The 21,305-nt window shown below is 35.3% G+C and overlaps 1 protein-coding gene across 1 annotated transcript; it reads right to left on the bottom strand.

Moving 5' to 3' along the window:
* Positions 1-5,358: 5,358 nt before the first annotated feature.
* LOC108367401 (sodium/calcium exchanger 3-like) lies at positions 5,359-7,758 on the bottom strand. The gene has a single exon (XM_017622007.1). It carries the CDS (start codon positions 7,333-7,335, stop codon positions 5,359-5,361), a length of 1,977 nt encoding a protein of 658 aa, XP_017477496.1. The 5' UTR covers positions 7,336-7,758.
* Positions 7,759-21,305: the final 13,547 nt, after the last annotated feature.

The following is a 21,305-nucleotide window of genomic DNA, read 5'->3' as shown; positions in this document are numbered from 1 at the left end:
ATTTTCCAACCAATCGAGCCATTGTATTAGTGGCCTTCGAAGGAAGGTGTGCATATGTAAGGTTAAAGGATAATAAAAAGGAAGCAAGTTGTGTGCCTTTTTCTCCTAAATTGGGAAGTAAAAGATATGTATATAGAATCACATTGGTTCAAAAAAAAAAAATAGAAGGCGCTAAATTTAATCACTTGGTTGTTATGCATGACAGCACAGAAGTCGATTGGAGAGAAGTACGGAACTTTAATAGAAGTCCCTTATCAACAAAAAATCGCAAACTTGCGAGGGTATCAGCACCTTTTAGTTTACCTTAGGAGTCATGGTTCAGTCCATTTGAATATTTATACGGTGTTAACCATAGAAGAAGTCGCGAATCTAAACTCGCTATCATTAGCAGGTGGGGAAGTAGACTCGCACCATCCTCTGTGGCAGCGTATGAGGTGAGCCACTTTTCAAGTAGCTATCTCAAAATAATATGTACATATGTATGTATTCAAATCAAGCAAAACTGAGTTAAATTCCAACTTACTCAGGTCCCACATCATCAGAAGTACTGGTCGCAACTTTTTTCTATTGTAACGATACACAGATCTTTGAGTAGAGTCTGGAACAACTCTAATAGATATAAGACACCGATAGTCCTTGCGGTAGAACAAGAAAAATGATAAACAACAGAAAAGAGTTAGGAAATTATTTAAGCTGGCTATATATTCCTATATATACATATATGAAAAAAAAAAATATCAGAAGATCCACATCAATAACAATTAGTTTATTTATCCATAAAGACTAAAGAGAACAAGAAAACGCTGAAGGCATTCGTCTACATATTATCCTGGCTATCCCAGCATTTTGGGAGACCCGGCCATAACAGATCACACATATGAGGAAGGTGTTAACGATATTGCAAGCTTACTAAAAGCGACCAGACTGGAATGGGTTTAAAATCGTTTGAGACATTTTTAGTATCTTTTTAGTTTGATGGTATATTCCATCTGATTTCGGGGCTGATTGATATAAATAAGTGCTATGGTGTTCGATTATTCGTCTTTTTTACAAGTCCGGTTTTCGAGTTATTCGAAAAATTGAAATTAAGAAAAAAGCGAATAAACCGATTTTATTTTCCATAGTTCTCTTACAGTCGAAATGCTCAAGAAGTCAGGACCAAAAATTAAAATTAAACTATTAACAGTAAAGATAGACTTTATTTTGAAAAGAGCAAGGTAAAATAAGTTCAACGCTTTTTAGATCAAAAGTAAAGCAAACTAAAATCAGTTAAAAATTCATATTGCATTTTTTCTGACTTTTTTCGAATTTGAGTAGTGCTCTTGCCGCCGCAGCCGATTGCTTAGAGGTGCATACTGCCACTCGGTAGGCCCATGGTAAAATTTCTGGGCCCAGCAACATTAAAAAAAAGTTTTTTTTTTTTTCAAATAGCGGTCGCCCATCGGCAGACAATAGCAAACCTCCGAATATACTTCTGCCATAAAAAAAGCATCTTCAGAGGTGGAGTAAAAGTGAAGATCTCAACATCAGGAGACATATCACGAATTGAAGGAGATGCTCGGCCAAACACGTATAAAACGTTTAACTGGCAAACATACCTTTATCGGGATCAAATATGATATACTGTTCATCCTCAAATAACTTAGGGCACTTCGTAAAACGCAAAATTTTTATTGAGAGCTCAAGATTTGTGTGAAATGAAAAAACCGGTTTGTTCGATAAAAAAAAAAACGGTTTATTCGTTATTCGAAAAGTAAAGGATTTCAAAAAAACCGACTACTGTATATGTATATATTAAAAAAAAAAAAAAATGGTGGAAACCGTTTTGGAAAAACCGAGTCAACACCCCTACTTAGTACATACATATAGCATATGTATTTAATAATTGTATGAGATTTAATTACACACGCCTTCAAATTTAGAGTATATTTGGAAGAATTTTTATTTTCTTACAGAACGTATTTAGTCACCTTTTTACATTTTCCATCATCCACAGTCGGATCTTAAGGTATGGTGTAGCGATATTTTTGTATCAAGGCGGCAATTTTTTCAAAGCTCATTGAACTCAAGTACCCGGTTTAGAACTTTCCCACCAGATCTCAGTTCTTATCACCCTGACCTGCCGCTCTAATGTTATAAAATTAGGGGCCACCATTAAACTTTTGCTAAGATAGCATTTCAATTAGTAGAACTGTATGTATTTGTCTCCGAAAATTGTAAAGTGTAAATGCCTAGGTCAATAAAAAAAAAATATTTTTTTTTTTGAAATTGCATTGCAAACATACTTTAGACTAAGGGATGTACCGCGAAATTTTTTTGCTTTTACCCGATTTAGAAAATAGTGTGTACATTTTTTCAACACTAATCCATTAACAGACGAAATAAGGAGCTCTGTAAAACACAATGAGGTTGTTCACGCTTGCTTGGTTATTAGGTTATGTGATTATGGGGTTATATTTCTTATTCAGTTTACAACAATAAAATATACTACACAATAATAATTTTTTAAGCAGTTAACCGGATAATCCGGCAAGTGTGAACAACCCCATTGCTAATTAAAGTATGATGAGGGACATTTGTATGTATGTATGTATGTATGTATGTATGTATGAGCATACATATGCAGCAGCGAGTGAAGGCAATAAAATGCAAACTGAATTTTCACCAAACTAATGAAGATGAGATTGTGCAAAGTGTTTTATTTCATTAGCACGTTGCTGATTGTATGCAACTGAAATGAGTTTTACAATTTGGATAGTTAAACAATAGAAGTGCAGAAGATGCATAGATGTACATATGGCTGTAAGAAGTCATGTGCAAATGCAAATGCCTAAATTGGTTTGCTTGCAACCTTACCGCAAATGCCATATGAGCACGTCCGTGCACTTAAATGACTGCTTGTAAAAACATTACTTATGAAGAGAAAAATTGGGTTGGGAACAAAACCAGAAATCGATGCACATATGTATGCCCAAACATGCCTGCAGTGAAAAGCCAAACCAATCAGAGAAAATACCAGTTCATTAACTAGTATGTGCTAAAGCAATGGTCCACAACTTCGAAGAACTTGAGCGGTCAGCGATATCTGCCCTCTAATTGGCAAAATCAAACTTAAAAGGCAATTAATTGCTTTTCTTACAAATGTCGGCTGTGGCGTTGCGTAAAGATTACCGGCTTGGAGGTGGTAAGGATTTTTAAAATTAAATCAATGTAATTCAATATATATGTAAATAATAAATTTGAATAACTGATTTCATTGCAGAACAAACATGCATATGGGAAGAAATAGTACTTGTGCCATAAAACAAGAAATTATTATAAATATTTTTTTATAAAAATTAAAAATTACAATAGAAACCCTAAAAAAAATCTAAATAAAAAATAAATAAAAAGCGCCAGGGACTGAACCACGGACCTCAGGAATACCCCGCCAGTGCTATGCTCTGTCGGCCATTGCGACTGTTAGAGCGCCGCAACAAAATGGCATGGCGATGAATTGGCTGATGATGTTACTAGTATTTCTACTAGTAGATGCTGATGCATAGCCTGACAATTGACATCTCGTAGGACATGGCCATGTTAAAAATACCAGTGGTTAACATTGCAAAAGGATGGAACGTGAACCAGTTTGGCTTAAAAACAAACTGGTAGCATTCTAGTTCACAACTAAATAGTAGCTTTCCCTGCAGGGATACTACCTATCGCATAAATGCATACGTATATGAATGTATGTACATATGTATGTGTTTTGACCGCCAAATCAATCGACCTATGGTCAGTCAAATGGTAGAAAGCAGCCAGTGAATGCAATATCATACATACATACATACTATCCACCTGCAGCATGGATTTCTTTCTTTTGTACGCCACAATGCAAGGCCATGGTGACAATGAGCAAGGTACGAGTTCTTCGTATTCTACTTACGACTAACCAACAACCAACCACATTCAAGCTTTTTTAGCCCACTTTTGGGGGACTGCGGATATTGATTTCAAGGCACAATTCAATTTCCCTCGACATTCGCGGAATTTTATGGTTTCGTTTAATTGCAATGCATACACACAAACGTACATACATATATGTGTACCCGTATATATAAGAGTACATAAATGTGTGCATACGCATTTATGTACATATGCTTGTAGACAATCCAGTATTTTTTTTTGCATGCCTATAAATCCGAGCTAGATCATATCCACTTTTATCTACATATATACTCACATATGTATGTGAGTATATATAGTATGTACGTAGAGAACTTCATATGCATATTTGTATGACCTTTATAAACGGTAAGCTCTGAAAACACAAGCATCTCTGCATTCATGAAACTTTTTTTTATAAACTTCGTTAAACTGCGCTGGATGCAGCTATTTAAGTATCACCTGCATTCATACTTGTCAAGCATATTTAAGTCATTGCATTTGATGTTCTTTAATAAATTTTTATACTCACATATGTACATACATAGTTGCATGAAAAGTATGTATGTCTTTAAGTATAGTTATATGAGAAAAGTTAGAACCCTTGGACATAAATTTACGGTATACGAGTAAACCCTTGACATTCGTATAATTAAAAACAGCATTTTCTTACTCTGCTTCATGTTGGTTGGTAAGTTCATACTATACGTAAGGTGGCCTTTATTTCAAACCCTCGCTCTCACCTCCTAGAAATACGCGAATAGGCTAAAACTAGGAAATATAAAATTTTAAATGAATTGATAAAATTTTGGAGGTAACTTATAGCGTACCGTGTACTTTTTGGGACACTGAGCGCTTGAATCTATAACTTTTGAGCTGGATGCGGTTTTCTGCAAGTATTGTGGATCATTTTAATAATACTAATTGAAGCAGATTAGAGTCACCTACAATTTTCATTGAAGACAATGATGTATCATGGAATTGGGGTTTTATACAAAAAAAAAAAAAAAAAAATGGGCCGCCCTCTTATGATAAAATGTTCGAAATAAAATACGTAAATACATAAAACTTTTAATATTTAACTATTTTATATTCAGTAATGATATTCCCACTACTTTAAATAATTCTTATTGGCCTTACGCAGCGGAATATGAGCTATGTTATGAAACCTGGAAAATAATTGAATTATAAACAGTTAAGTATATTTATATGTACATATGTAATATTTCGACGATAGAAAAGATCTCAAAGAGCATGCCTGTTAGAGTTTTCCCAAGTTGATATTTTTTTTTTTTAAATGGACCAAGATTTTACTAAGCGCTTCCATCAATCGGAGCCTGTGATTTATGCAGGCTTAAATAGATTCATTATCAGTAGATTATTGCACCCTCATAGTTAAAATAAATAGCCTCAATGGCTTACACACTTTTGTACTTACTCAGTTTCATTATTTTCGTAGACCAACTCTCCCTGCACTGGGTCGTAATCTTTGCCCGCCTTCCCAGTTCCATCCTCCGTCCAATATGGTATGATCACCTTACCACGTGCGCCCGAATAACGCTGCACCTTCAGGTCATATGTGCCAATGGATTCCGCAAACTCGTGTGTCTTTTGATTGAAGGCGAAAATGCCAGCATGATCGTCGTCAAGTATCATGACAGTAGCTACTTTTGGTACTGCCAAAATTGCCGGATCTGACGGATTACTTAAACGCACATAAAAATGTTCATCTTGCTCGAATACGTCATCATCAATAACTTCGATCTTGAAACGTTGCTCATCGACACCCGGTGGAAAAGTGAGCACACCCTTTTTGCCAATATAATCGCTACCGGCCTCGGCGGAACCGTCTTCCGTTTGATATTCAACCGTCGTATAACCGGATAGATTACCGCGTCGCACGACGCGTAACTCAAACTCGCCACAACTCTCCATGACAGTGTAGTGGCCGGGCTCGAAGCAGATGCGTACCGTCGTATCATCTTCTTCGGCCTCCACTTCGACGCGATGCAGCTGTGCTTTCACCTCGTTCAGATCGGTGAGAGCACGCTCCTGCACTTTGCGCATTATATTACCGCTGCCCATCATCTTACGGGTGGCTTGTATGCGATAGAAAGCGCGCGATTTGGGGCCTCGATTGATCAATTGCTCCTGAGCCATCATTTCTAATTGCTCCAGATCGCTTTGTGGGTACTTCTTGCGCAGTTCTTTCAGCGTTGAAATGTATTCACGTCGCGCATCCTCGAAGTCCTTCATTTCTTCGTTCTCTGCCAGTTCCTTAATACTTTCATGACGATTCATCTCGAGTACGGCGTCGCCCTCAGCGCTCACAATAACGCCCCGCTTATTCATGCGGTAATTCTTGTCAAGATATTTATAAATCAACAAACGTCTGTCGGCTATATAAGCCGTCAGCACGGTAGTGGGGAAGAAAATGAATGTTAACAAACCCTCCCATACTTCGACACGGCCTGGCGAAATTTGTGCCAAAATTAAATACAGCCATACGTAGGCGAATAGCGACCATGCGGCCGTCACAATGAATACCCGCAAATGTTTGATCTTTCGTACCTGCCCGTTCGGTATGACCGCAATACAAATGGCGATAATCACAAATAGGTTATAAGCGGCCGAGCCGACTATTGTACCCGGACCTAAGTCACCAGCCTCGAAGCCCTTTTGAAACATTTCGATAACGGACAGAAGAATCTCCGGCGCACTGGAACCCAACGCCATCAGCGTCAAATTAGCTACGGTCTCATTCCAGACGCGCACCACGACAACCTGTGTTTCGCCGCCCTTCTTCTTGATAACTACCTCCTTCTCCTTGGACGTGATCACTTCAATCGCCGCCATAAAACGATCTGACACAATTGAAACGCCAATGAACAAATACGTCATCGCTAGGAAGTACACAAGGCCCCGCGCAACGCGATCACCGGTACTCACATTGTCGATTGGCATCCAAGCTTTAAGCAGCAGACCGTCTTTGCATTGCAATGAACTGCCACTGTGCTGCGACAAGGCGGTGACATTATCGCCCTCATTCGAATTGGCCTCCGAAACGCCAGCGTTATCCTCATCACCATCATTGCCGCCAACATTGGCATCATTTTGAATATCATTCGGAGTGTCTCCGCCAACGCCCTTGCCTCCTCCACCACCACTACCGGCACTGCCGGCTTCAGCAACAGCACTTACGTCCGAGTTCGCCTCCTCTTTGTTCGTATTACGAGTCACCTTATCATCGGGTTTGTTGTCAACGGCAGCCAAATTGTTTGATGTGCCGTTGTTGGGCGACTCTGCGCCTTGGACAAGTCTGAGCGTTGTTGTGCACACCAAGAGCAGACAAAAAATCGCGATCAGCGTACGATCACGGCTGTGTTTTCTACTCATGATAAAAGAACCCATTCTGAAGTATATTATCTCTATAGATTTATTTTCCTGAAGTACGCTGGTTTCTTCTATGGACCGTTTATGCGACGGTGGAATTCGCCATGCGGCTGCTTTGAGCAGCGCGCTTTAAAATAAAGTAATTCTTAAGTCTGTTGTAATTTTGACAACAACACCAACTTTCAAGACCGCGGTGGTACCAGATGCAGCTGTATTGTGTGCTCTTGTCGCTACGTCTATTTCGTTGGCTCTGGTGTGTCTCGTAAACTGGACGGTTACTCGGGCGTTCGCAAGTGTCTGTATATTAATGTGTGGGTGGTTGCAGGCGTGTTGGGCAATATATGCTGTGCTCGCTTAAGTTGATAACTGCTGTGCTACTCCTATCCTAGTTGTGTGATTTGAGCTGAAGCTGTGTAGTGAGTTCGTTTGCTATTTGATGTGGTTTTTTTTCTTTAATTTTATACAGTTGGATGCTTTCTACATTCTGTGCTTGTATGATGCCTTTCAGCTTTCTGTGAGTTTACCAATAAATGCTTTTCCTTTGAGATATCTCGGGCCTTTGGTTTTTTGTTGTTTTTAATGATGAGGTCTTTACTAGGAAGCTCGTGCTTTGTTATGAATATATGTATGTTTTAAAATATTTTGCGTACTAGCGCCCAAAGTAGACGCTTACTATTAATTATTGATTAACTGATTACTATGACTTTAACTACGCATTTTACAGAGATATGAGCTAATTTATTTAATTGGTAAGAGGATTTTTTTTTTTGTTGCTTTTTGAGGTTTGCTTCAAGCTGCTGCTACTTATCTAACTATGTATATTTTGTTGTCTAATAAAGCATGTGCGCTTCACTGTGTGGACCTAATCGCTCTACTGTGCGAGGTGTGCTGCACTAAACTGGGAAGCGGCATGTTGTTTGGTTGTGTATTGCATCATTGACTGCTATTAGAATAGCTGCGTTGTACGAAATCGATTTTTATATGAAAGACCTATTTAGTAATGAGAGATTTGAAACAAAGCTGACTTTATTAGTTAGATTTCGAATGCGCAATCCCGTTTTAAGACTTATTTATGTATTCATGTGTTTTTTTAGTTGTAAGATTTCGATTTCGAATTTTTTTCGCGGCAAGCGTTGGTTTTGTTATTGGGACGTTTCACGTAGCAAATGTGGGCGTGAGTTGTGGTTGGAAGTTTGATTTGCAGATGTTCTGAAAGAAAAGAAAACGAGAGCTTATAAGTAATTTTTTTATATTAGGAGCATGTATGATACATTGTTTTAGTATTTGAATGCCAATATTTCGCCTTTTATTTTATTAAAGTACTACATAATAAATAGGTTAGGCTCTCGCTACGTGTAAAATTTGCCGTAACCAAGCAAAAATTTGTAGCCAGCAGAAAATCTGAAATTGTGCCTTGTAAGTACAAATTAACCTTTCTATACTAGTTTAGGGCTCTTGCACGACCATTTCGCGCCTAGCTGACGACTAGTTTAAGACCATTTCGCGACTAGTTCGGGATTATTTTGGGACCTTTCAGGACCATTTCGGGACTCGTTCGGGGCAATTCCGGAATCGCTTACGGACCTATTCAAGAACATCTCCGCTAGTCGACGAGTATTTGAGGACCGTTTTGGGGATACATACAAAGTTCTGAATCATTTCGAGACTAGCTAGGATTATTTCAAGAATATTTTGGGACTAGTTCAGGACCATTTGACGACTTTTTCGAAGGTGTCGGGGCCTGTTCAGGCCTATTTCAGGACCATTTCAGGACTAGTACGACAGCTACCTCAGGACCATTTCGGGCCTAGTTTAGGGCTCTTTCGGGACTATCTTGGCTTCATTTCGGGAATAGTTCAGGTCCAATTTGAGACTGGTTGAAGAGAATTTCGTGACCATTGCGCAATAATTCACGAATACTTCAATACAATTTTGTGACTATTTCAGGAAGTTTTTGGGACTAGTTCGGCATAATTTTAGGACCGTTTCAAGACTATTACGAGATCATTTCCGGACAAGTTGCCGACTTTTTCAGAACCACTTCATGACTACTTAATGACAATTTTGGGTCTAGTCACGAAATTATGTCGAAATAATAATGAGTTATTTCCGAAGTATGTAGTTATGAAAATGTTGGGTACGGGTCCAGACGAATTAAATAAAATGAAATTTAATTAATTAACAATTTCTAACCTAACCTATTTACATGTCTCTGTAGGTAACTGAATCGCTTAATGCTTTGACAAGCCGTACACGTAATAAATAGGTATATTTGAATCCCCAGATAGATTTTTCCACAACTTCCGCAGTCGTGTTGGTTGAGACGCGGGAGCTTGTGACATAACCGTTCGCGAAATATGGTGGCAGAATTGACTGTACAAGTAAAATTTCGATATTGTTTCTTACATGTACTAAAATATCAACGAATTTGAAGCATTTATTTTTTTTTAGATATTTAGTCCCTCTAGATTGGCACATTCTAACACTGTGCGGTGTAGATCCGCGCGCATAGATCATTTGTTTATCAGTTTGCTTATCTAAAGCCGGTGGACCAATCAGTTTTCGCACTCGTATCTTAAAGTATCAGGTAAATTGTGTCTCCTATTTTTCCCAAAAAATAAACATAAAAAAATAATAATAATCGATATTTTCTGCTCAAAATAACAAAAGTCAAAAGTTTCAATACGTTCTCTGGTTTATATGATGTCACTCCCCTTCTCTTTTCGGTAAACACTGAATATATGTATCTGCATTTATTCGCGTGCCAATCGATTATTATTTCCTGTCTATAAACAATTTCCTTTATAATTACTTAATTATTACATGACAGAGAAAGTCTAAACAAAAATTACAAGTAAGCAATAACAAATGGAATTCGCAGCGGCAAAGAATCGAAACTGAAATGAACTTATCGTTTTTATTGTTTACTTATCGCAATTAGAAGCTAATTCAACGATGTATGTTCATATGTATGTATGTATGTATGTATGTATGTATGTATGTACGTATAAATATGTTTGTATATACATATGCATGTAAACAATTATAGAGCATAAACACATCACCTTTTCACAGCATACATATATTTGTATGTATGTAGATTTGAAAATATGTTTATATACACATAAGTATATTTGTTTATCGGCTTGTTGGCCGTCTATCCAAAACAAAAATAGAGCATAGTAAAAAGGTAATAAAAGCGATGTAAATAAAAGCAGCTTGTCTGCATGTAAAAAGCACAAAACCTTATAGCATCTGCCTATGGATATATGAATGTGTATATGTTTGTGGCCACAAGTAATAATCGCTCAAGTCGAAACTCAAACATTCGAAAAAAATTAATTTATTTATTTATAAATTTTTCTTAAAAAAAATTGGAAAATGTATCTACATAGTGAGGAAATGAATAATGGGACACCTTAACGCTTATTACACCGTGCGACAAAAACCAAAAAATTTTAAAACACACTAAAAATCAATACATTCACAAAACTAGGAGCTAAATATAGTAAAACGGCGTTTTTAGTTTTTCTCTCTGACATCAGGATTTTTTTTACAGGACTTTGAAATTTCTAGGATATGATTACATAACTAAAATTATTTAAAAGATTTGGTGCATTGTAGAATAACAATATCGGTATCAATTAAACGGAAAAAAAATCTGTGGAATTGAAAAAAATTTAATTTTTTGGTGCACCAGGACGAATAAGTTTTGAGAGTGTCCTTTTAAAACTTTATCCTTGAATATCCTTGGAAATTATCAATATTTATTTTTGATAAAAATATACGCTAAGGACTAACCACATTCTTGAATTTCGTCCTTCTAGCTTTATTAGTTTTATATAAAAAAAAAATTTACACTTATCTTTATAAGAAATGAAGATACTCGAATCATTACACTGTACAACACTCGGCTGTATATTAAACCATTTTTTTTTTAAGAGATTGAGTCATAGGTAAAATCGAGATATGGGCTTCCAAGTTCGAAATAGGACCTTTGGTAAAAAATTATATTTTATTATTATATGTAAATAACTAAAAAACTAAAAATATAGCCATAGTGAGCGTTTTTCTCTTATTTAAATGGTATATAACTTCTTTTGTGCAAACTTTTATTACAGGTGCCATAAAGGGTCAAAGGTCGGGTCTTCAAAAAAATAAAAACCTTATATTTTAATAAATTTTGAACTGTTTTAAAAAAGTGGGTATCGTTGTAAACGCTATTGAACCTCCTTTCTTCTGATGTGCGTATTAGTATACTTTGTATGAAAAGATTTGAGAAAAAAATTTAAAGGAAAAAAACCTTTTTTATAAACAAAAATTTAACAAAAAAATTACTAACCGATTTTTAAAAAATTGATATCGTTGCAGCTACATATCTCTGAAAGTGTACATGGTAGAGTTCTGGAACTAGATATGGAGATATACGAAATCAATCACATACCCATGGAGAAAAATTTGAGCTATTGTAAAAAGGGATGTGGCATGTCTCATACAAACCGAATTTTTCATACTACGAATCTCTGGAAATGTTGATGGTAGAGTTCTGGAACTTGGTAAGAAGATATACGAAATCAATCGCATACTCTTGGAGAAAAATTGGAACTATTGGAAAAGGGGGCGTGGCATCTTCCATACAAACCGAATTTTTCATACTGCCTATTTTGGAAGTGTTCATGGTAGAGTTCTGGAACTTGGTATGGAGATATACGAAATCAATCGCATACTCATGAAGAAAGAGGGCATCTCTTGGAAAGGGGGGCGTGGCACCTCCCATATAAATCGAATTTTTATATTGCATATCTCTGAAAGTATTCATGGTACAGTACTGGAACTTCGTATGGAGATATGTATATAGTTGAATTGATGCCCATACTCATGGAGAAAATTTGGGCTATTTGAAAAGGGGTGTGAGGCCTACAAACCTACCGACCTTTAGCTATCTTTGAATGAATTTTTTTATTCTTCTGTAGGTGTGTTTGTGAGTGAAATCCTCCTAAATGGTTGTACGGATTTTAACGAAACTTTTTGTGTATTTGAGTGGGTCTCTGGATGGTTTAGTTTCACAATTTAATCCGACAGTTGGCGCTGTAGTTGAGTTATTACTAAAAATCTTATTTATGATCCGATTTGGCTAATGTTTTAAATATGTATGCAATACTATTGCAAAAACGTGCTGCCAAGTGGTGCTGAAGTCGAGCTATTACTAAAAATAGCCAAGTGAGAAAAGGGGCCGTGAAGGTCAGATTAAATCGACCTGTTGCACCATTGAGTATATCGAACGCTCCTGCGTTGCAATTGGCCCAATGGATGTGATTTTCCAATATTATTATGCGTTCAAACTTTTAAGGTATTTCGTCTGAAATAAGTATATGTATATTGCATTTCTGTAGAACAATGATTCGCACCCATTTTGAAATTGCCACCTACTATTCTGTAAAGCTTCTAGGACATTCACTATAGAACCGGGTCATTGTTGCCGCCAGGGAGTGAAGAGGAAAAAATTTATATCGCTTTGCGAATAACCGTGCTATGAAATGCCGCACAACTGGAGAATGTCAAGAACTTCTTTACGGATATAACACTTTCCTTAGGTTATTTAAAGCGGCAAATAACCAATCTTAGAAGACGAATGTGCCAATGAAAATCGTAAACGTGAATTATTGGTGAAAATGTTGGACCAAAAAGTTTCAATAAAATATATAAACATTTTGGGCGGGACGAAGTTCGCCGGGTCTGCTAGTATCTTATAAAGAGAAGTGTAAAATTTTTTTATCTACAAGTAATAAAACTAGAAGGACAAAATTCGAGGATATGGTAGTTGACATATTAGTCTTTGACATATACTTTTTCAAAAGAAATATTGCAAATTTCTAAGGATATTCAAGGATAAATATTTAAAAGGACATTTTTAATACTTATTCGTCCTGGTGCACACAAAAACTAATTTTTTTCTATTCTGCAGATTTTTTTTTTTATTGATGCCCATATTGTTATACTTCAATGAACCGAATCTTTTGAATAATTTTTTCGATTCAATCATATTCTAGATATTTCAAAGTCTTTTAAAAAAAATCCTGACGTCAGAGAAAAAAGTAAGAACGCAATTTTACTATATTTGGCCCCAGTTTTGTGAATATATGGATTTTTCGTGTGTAAAATTGACTGTCGCACGGTGTTATAAAAATGTAACCTAAAAAATCTAAGTAGTGCAATTTAAGCCATTTAAAAACATTTAATTACACTACACAATTTTGTACTAGTTAAAAAGTTTAAACTGCCCATTCTTCTGCAAACCCTTCTAGAGTCCCCATTCAAATTTTTTATGCACATAAAGTCCATTAAATACACCAATACAAATTTGGTGATTTTTTTTGGATTTGCGTGCCTTTTCAAATTAAAAACTTTGCAACACTGCCTTTTGTTCGATTCTTCCTCTTATTCTTGTTGAGTTCGTCTCTGCTCTCTCATTCTGGTATTTAGTGACGTCACGCCCGGTTGCTGTCAGCTCAATTGGCGCAATCTTGTCCTCTATCTTTCTTGGCTCTTGCTACGCTGCCAATCCGGCACTGCATAACCTGCACACGAGTGCAAGAATAGAACATGCACTTGCACTGGGCAAAGAACTAAATTTAGAAATCTAACATTTGTTGTTGTTTACATATCTCATTTATGAGATTTTTCTTTTGCTCAGCTAAGATTCTTCTTCGGCGTCCATTCACATACATACATTGTACTTATATGTGACCAAAATAATGATGGTGTCAATGTGCCAAATATTCTGTGGGTATGCGTAAAAGAAACACGCCCCATGGTATTTGTTTTTAAGTTTTTTTTCTTCTGAAAATCTGTGCATAGCTCTAAAAACCACTTATTTACTTAGTTTATGTGTACTTTTTAGGGACAATTTAAGTAACAAAATAGCTATCTTGTATTTGGATTTAGAGTGGTAAGAGGTGGATACTACCACTCGGGAGGACCCAGCTTCAACACCAAACTAGCAAACTCCGCAGTTTATTTCTACCATGAAAAGGTTTCTCAAAAAAGAAAAAGGATTCCCATTCCTCGGTGGCGTTTAGTAGGCCTCTTCATTTGTGTTATAAACTTACACCAAAAATTTCAGGAAAAATTCGGCCTGTTGCTTAAATAATGCGTGAATGCTAAACATACGAGGGCAATTTGAAAAGTCACTTACTTTTTAAATAAAATATATATTTTTCGACAAAAAGAAGCGTCTTCTTTATTTATTTATTTATTTATTTATTTATTTCAGTGATGGCCTCTCCATTCGTTGGAGGCTAAATCTGGTGAATATGGTGAATGAGGTAGGAGTTTGTACTGCGTGAATGTTCGGTGTCACCTGCGCTTGTGGATTTTGATGGATTTTTTTACGCAAAAACCAAATTCACTTTTTTCCATTTTCGTTAAAATTCACGAGGTTGTCTTCTTTCAATGGCCGTCAAACAAACAAAATGCCGCAGCTTTCTCAAAATTGTACAGTAGTCTATTAATCGACGACAGTTGATGGGAGTAGTATTGCACTTAAAGTTATGGTGATGAAAATTCAAAAAGTCACTGGCTTTTCAAATTGCCCTCGTACATACATTTTGTTTTGTGAATTTATAGGTGCCCCCGATATGTACATATGCACCTCTCAAATAGGGCGACTGTTAGATGGCGGAGGCTACGCTATATGTAACTACTACATACATATTACTGCTACTGCTGCTGTTTGCTCACGTATCTGCACTTAGAGTGCTGTTGAGGGCCCGATGTGGCTGAGTGTCAAATGGCCTAACGTGCCGTGTGGGGAATATTGATAAATCGGCACTGCATACATACATATGTATATAATATATATACGCCACATTGACGCTTCCGCACAAACGCGTGTGACTGAGGAATGTGCAAGGTGTTCAACGAACGCTTGGGGCGTAAACAATGTGGCGTAATATGGCGATACGTATGTATAAATGGAGCAAAAGTTAGCACTGTTGGGGTGTAAATTTGGACTTCTTCTTCTTCTTGGAAGTAAATTTTTTTTTGGAATTTAACAGGAGAGAATAAAAAAATCCTAAAATCATTTTCTTTTAATATTTATTTTGCAAAAATTTTAATACAATCTTTTGTGAATTCCATGCGAATTGAACCTACTTCATCAATATTTTGTATTAGTATTTCTTTGGAACAAAATCTCATTACATATGGAGTAGGATGCGTTAGAAAAAAAAAAACAAGTTGTATATTCGAAAAATATGAATAAGTTTTTATAAAAAGTGGACTTAGCCGCTTTTCTCTATAAGATAGCTATATAACCCATGTATATTATGTATATAAAAATAAAAAATTCTGCTATATAGATATAAATATGTATTTAAAAACTATATACGTATGTAAACTGGAGTAGGTGAGCTTTTGTGGATAAGTTAATTCTGTGTAAATAATTATGAATTGTATTACATTCACTTAAAATGCGTGTTTAGTATAAACATACATGTGTACATTAGGGTGGTCCTAAATGGAGGAAGCAAATATTTACGTCGATGCTGCCACAGTCGAAGATATCATAGATAAATTTTGGTCCCGATTGAAGACGGTTAAGGCGTGTCGCACAGGGGCATAGTTCAGATTCCTCTGTGGAGACTCAAGAAATTAAAATTATTATTTTTTACATCTAATACCCAAAACCGAAGATATCACATATAAATTTTTGCCCCGATTGGAGTCGGTTAAGGCGTCGCGCAGAGGGGCCAAAATTCAGATTACCCTATGAAGACGTCTTAACCGACTCCAATCGGGACCACAATTTTTATGTGATATCTACAACTTTAGTAGTATCGATTTTGGGTATTAAATGAAAAAAATATTTTGAATTATTTGAGTCTCCATGGAGCATCTGGCCTTGGACCCCATTGCGACAGGCCTTAACCGACTCCAATCGAGACCAAAATTTATATGTGATATCTTTGGCTTTTGGGTATTAGTTGGCAAAAAAATTAGTTTTAATTTTTTTAGTCTCTAGAAAAATCTGAACTTTGGCCCCTGTGCGACACGCCTTAAAAGTCTCCAGTCGGGACCAAAATTTGTATGCGATATCTGTGACCGAGGTATTACCGATTTAAGGGGTGAGACTGAAAAAATCGCTAATTTGGTTTTTTAAGGACCACCCTAGTATACATATTCCATCGTAGTGACATTTCCATTTACGATTTAAAAAGAAACTTACATACATATGTACATATGTGAACTCCGACCAATAACTAAAGCACTTTTGGTTTGGGCTAGTAAATACCATACCACAATTTTTTTTTTTATTTAAAAAGCAATTACACCAAATAGTTTTCTCACATGTTGTCTAAGCATACAGCAAATATGGCTGTATCGATACCAAAAGCACTCAGAACTCGATTCTCGAAAGGATCGACGACAATACCCGATTTACTAAATTATCGATACTGAGTACTTAGTTTGCACAAGAACTCCAAAGCACTTATAAGTTCTCAGAACTATTTTTTTTTTATATTTTTGCATTTATTTTGCATTATTTTAATTTTTCCTTTTTAAATTTCTTTTATTTATTACTTTTGATTGTTTTAAAAAGAAAAATATATATATATATATATATTTTATTAAAAAAGAAATATTGCAAATTAAAAGGCGAACAGCATAACGCTAAGACCTCCCTCGTTAGCAGAACCTTCAATTAGTCTTTAGAAAGACAGTATAGAGCTCTTAAGAGAGTTGTCAGAATAGACCACTGTCTTACGAAAAACATTTGTCTATCGAAAGACTGTGGTGAGGTGAAAGACAGTTGCCAGAATTGCCCTGTAAATAATTGGAAAAGGATTCTCTTACCTCAACTTCGATAATGAAAGGACCCTTCGTTATCCAATGTATGCTACCTTCGTTGTAAATTCGAAATCCAGGCCATTCTACAAGAAAATATTTGTGGGAGCTTAACGTTCCTATAGAGAATGGGACTCACCGCATTTGTTTCTCGTTTTCTTAATTTGCATTTTATTTTCAAATTGAGGTGATTACAAATATATGCGTTTGTAAGTAACAAAGTTTTTGCTTTTAAGAATTTTAAATAAGCTTTTGCTATTAACATGTATCTTACGCTTAAAGAAGTAAACTTATTGCAAGTTTATTTCAAAAACTCCTTTAGAAATGTATGTATATTCAATTTATAAATAGGAAGAGATCATAAAAGCAAAGCACTCATAGTTTTGTTTACTTTTCGCGTCATCTATAAAATTACTTTTTGGCTGATTTTTACATTTAAAACATAACAAAAACTGAAAAATATTACAGGTATTCAGTTTTAATAGATAAGTACATATGTATGTAAGTATGTATGCTTATGTAGGTCAGAAGAACATTATAATAAAAAAATTACAAAGTTTGGGCATTAGAAATATTAGTCCCATTTGGTTAATAAAAACATTCATTAAGTTCATTTAAATACCTGGTGAAAATTCGGCATTACATGTATAGAAATAGCGGTTTGTCCTTATTTTATCTTGAGTAAAATATACATAGCATATATGAACGAGTATCTATCAATTGTGTCTCATCAGAAGCAATTTATCTTTCTTCAAATGAATCAATAGAAAGTCTGCTGACCGCTTTTCCGATAAAATGTTAAGATTCTACTTATTTTTTTTTTTTTTTTGTTATAATTAACTTTTGCTCACACCACACTAGTAATGGGCATAATTAAATACTTTTTTATATAAAATACCTCTTTGGATACTAGTTAAATTACCCAAATACTTTGTCTTTATAATACTAAAATAAAAGAATCTTAAGTATTTAGGACTTGCTAAATACTAAATAAAAAGGTATTTAACTACAGTATTCCCCGCTTAATTGTCCCCCTGTTAATTGATTTGAATTACCTTATGAGTAAAAAAAGTATTGCATAAAAATCCATGTAAATTTTCCCGCTTATTTGAACCCGGTTAATTGATTTAAAACGTGTGGCATTACGTTTATTTTATTTTTTATAACAATTATCTCTAAAAAGGTGAGGGCAAGCATACATACTTACTTATGAATAATATTAAATACAAATATTTTTTTCTTTATATTTCCGTTTAAAGTATAAATTATATAAATATCATTAAATTTAAAATGTACACATGCATTTTCTTTTAATTGATTAGGTTGTCGAATGTAGTGGAATTTCTCTAATTGACGAACTTTTCAATTAAACAGGAATTGAACCAAAATTTGCGCCATTTTTGAAGTGAAGCGAGGAATACTGTAATAGATTTCTAAATACTAAACGGCACAGGAAAGAAAGAGCAGGCGGTAATTTTTGGTATTTATTGTTTAAGGAATTGAAAAATAATGAAATCTTTTGTGATTTATTTTTTGGGGAAATATTTTGGTGATATTTTAGCTTCCTTTTTGATATCTCCTGCAATATTTCGGGGTCTTTCGGATATTTTCCACGACTTTCGGGATTATTTCGGGAATTTACTTTTGTATTCAATATATGAGGCCATGGGCACCTACGTAATGAAGTTTTGCGGAGTGGTAGTAGGTAGTGTAAGGCTTTAGCAAGTGGTAGATCAAAATAAGTAATCAATGGTGCAGGGATGGTATTTTCAGGGACAGTTGTCTAGCCTAAGTGGAAGGTTCTATCACCTTTTTACTCTTTGCTAGAGCTTCTCAAATATTGCAAAACCCCGATTTTTTCACACTTAGGCCTCGATTTTTTCAAAATCTGTACGTTATGGAATCTTTACACTTACGGTTTCGTAATCAGCGTCTATCAAAAACAGCTTCAACATTTGCCGCACCAAAATCAGTGTTGCCCTGTGTTATCGATATACTAAGATCGGGCGATTGGGGAGGTGTCTTTAGCACATGAAGAACATTGTATATTATCTCAAAGCACTCTATTTCTGAAGTGTGCTTCGGATCAATGACTTGCTAAAATGTGTAAGCACGTTTACGTAATACGTATGTAAATTTGGTTTCATAATATTGTTAGTAATCTTTTTTCACTGTTTTTTTTTTGCCCAAGTTGTAAAACATAAAACTACTTGCGTCAGAAAGTAATACTTACATACATTAACAAAAGGTATTATGAGCTTTTAAACCAAATCTTTTACAAGTATAGAGTTTTTTGTTTATACTGTTTATTAATTTCTCCTTTATTAGGATAACCGGGACAGATTTAGGCTGAGTTTTCTTGCTCCATTTGATAGGTTTTTAGGCAAAGAATTTTATTTAATACGGTGGGATGTCAAAGATATTTGTTCGTCACTGTGTGAAAAATAAATATCCACAGCATTTGAAATTTTTCGAAATCTTTAACATTCCATACAGCTATGATACATTACGTTCAATTAAAATGGGACAGACTATTTATAACCAACATGAATGCCAGAGAATTTTTTAATTATACTAAGTTAGATAGAATTAAATATCAACCACCTACTTCCTTCACATCTCATTAACACTTATGAATACGACTAAATGTGTATATAGCGACGCATACATACAGTGACTCGAACAAGTGACCACGTGGTGATGTTTTTCTAAATTTTAATAACGTTTTTCGCGTTATTATTTTTTTTTTGTGTTTTTGTATAAAAATATTGCCCAAGCTTTAACCAAAAACCGTGTAAACTCCAGTTTTAAACTTTATAAAAGAAATTATAAAATTCAACCAAATTTCAAAAAATCAGCGCCAGTTTGTGTAAGAAACCCCAAAAGCACTCACAAAGAAAAATTAAAAAATCAGCCAGCGTTTTAGCTGGCTGAAACTTACACGTCATTAGACTAAACTGTATTGCCTATATATAAAACTGCATACCCAAAAATGTTCTCAAAAATCAGATGAAATAATTGAAATTTTTATGCAAATTGAATTGAATTTTCCTGAGCTATGATATATATGGCCTTGATTAGAGCTTGTACGGTACTTTTATATACAAATAACAAAAAATTCAGCTCGAAAAACGTTACGAATTATGAAAAAAAAAAATTAACACGTGGTCACTTGTTTGAGTTACTGTATTATATGTACATTAGGGTGCATCACTCTCCATAAAAAATCGGCACAGGTTTCCCATCGGAATTATATTTTTTTTTATATATATTTTAGGACTTTCTCAATGATCTTTCGGAAAATATTAAGATTTACATGAGCTGGACCGATTTGAAAATGCATTCGAAAATCTCAATAGATATTTTTACTGCGCTTATAAGATGTTCAAAAATGTTTATGCAGACCTTTTAAGTTTAAACTCTCCTATCATCTAAGGAGATTTTTGGAAAAAATTATTTTTTAAAGTGTATTATCAAATCGGTGAGGCTAACGCGAATCTTAATATTTTTTCAAAGTATTTTGTCGGTCGTGTTTAAATATAATACATTTTATTGTTCCGGTGGAAAACCGCACCCTAATATGCATATGTATACGGTGATGGTTATGTGGCATTTAACTACAGTCAGAGATTTTTCTTCCTTTTATTTAAAACTAAAAAAAGAAACCATGGAGTACTTCCTCTGACATCACATCGACTTGCTCTATCCGATTCTGCTTCACTCAGCATTATCTTGCATTCTATCACTTTCAATGTAGCTCACACATTCCGAGATGATGCTAAAAAATTGATATGCCTGGTGCCGGCAGCATTCAGGTTGCATAGGCCATATTTTACGGCTGTGATGAATTCTGTCTGTATCTTGAATATTTCTTCGTCCGAGAATGCCGCAATTTTGGCATTGACGTGGATACAAGAACACTAGGAACACTCCATTTTATAGAGCAATTCTCAACTTTAGATCCAAACGTTTGCAATGCGACGAATATGTTGACGGTTCCTGATAGAGTCATACCAATTCTGTTTCAGACTGACTTCTAAGCGATAAGACAAGCCGATATGCAGATCAGTCGGTTAGAGACCAGCACTGGTTACGGTTGGTAATATTTTCCCGTCGAGAGAACGGAATTTCATTTCCCTTTG

This window comes from Rhagoletis zephyria, unplaced genomic scaffold (assembly GCF_001687245.7).
Source record: "Rhagoletis zephyria isolate East Lansing unplaced genomic scaffold, Rhagoletis_zephyria_1.1 Rzeph_scaffold_02666, whole genome shotgun sequence".
NCBI lineage: Eukaryota > Metazoa > Arthropoda > Insecta > Diptera > Tephritidae > Rhagoletis > Rhagoletis zephyria.
Note: the sequence above shows the minus strand (reverse complement) of the source record. Positions and strands in the feature narration are given on the sequence as shown.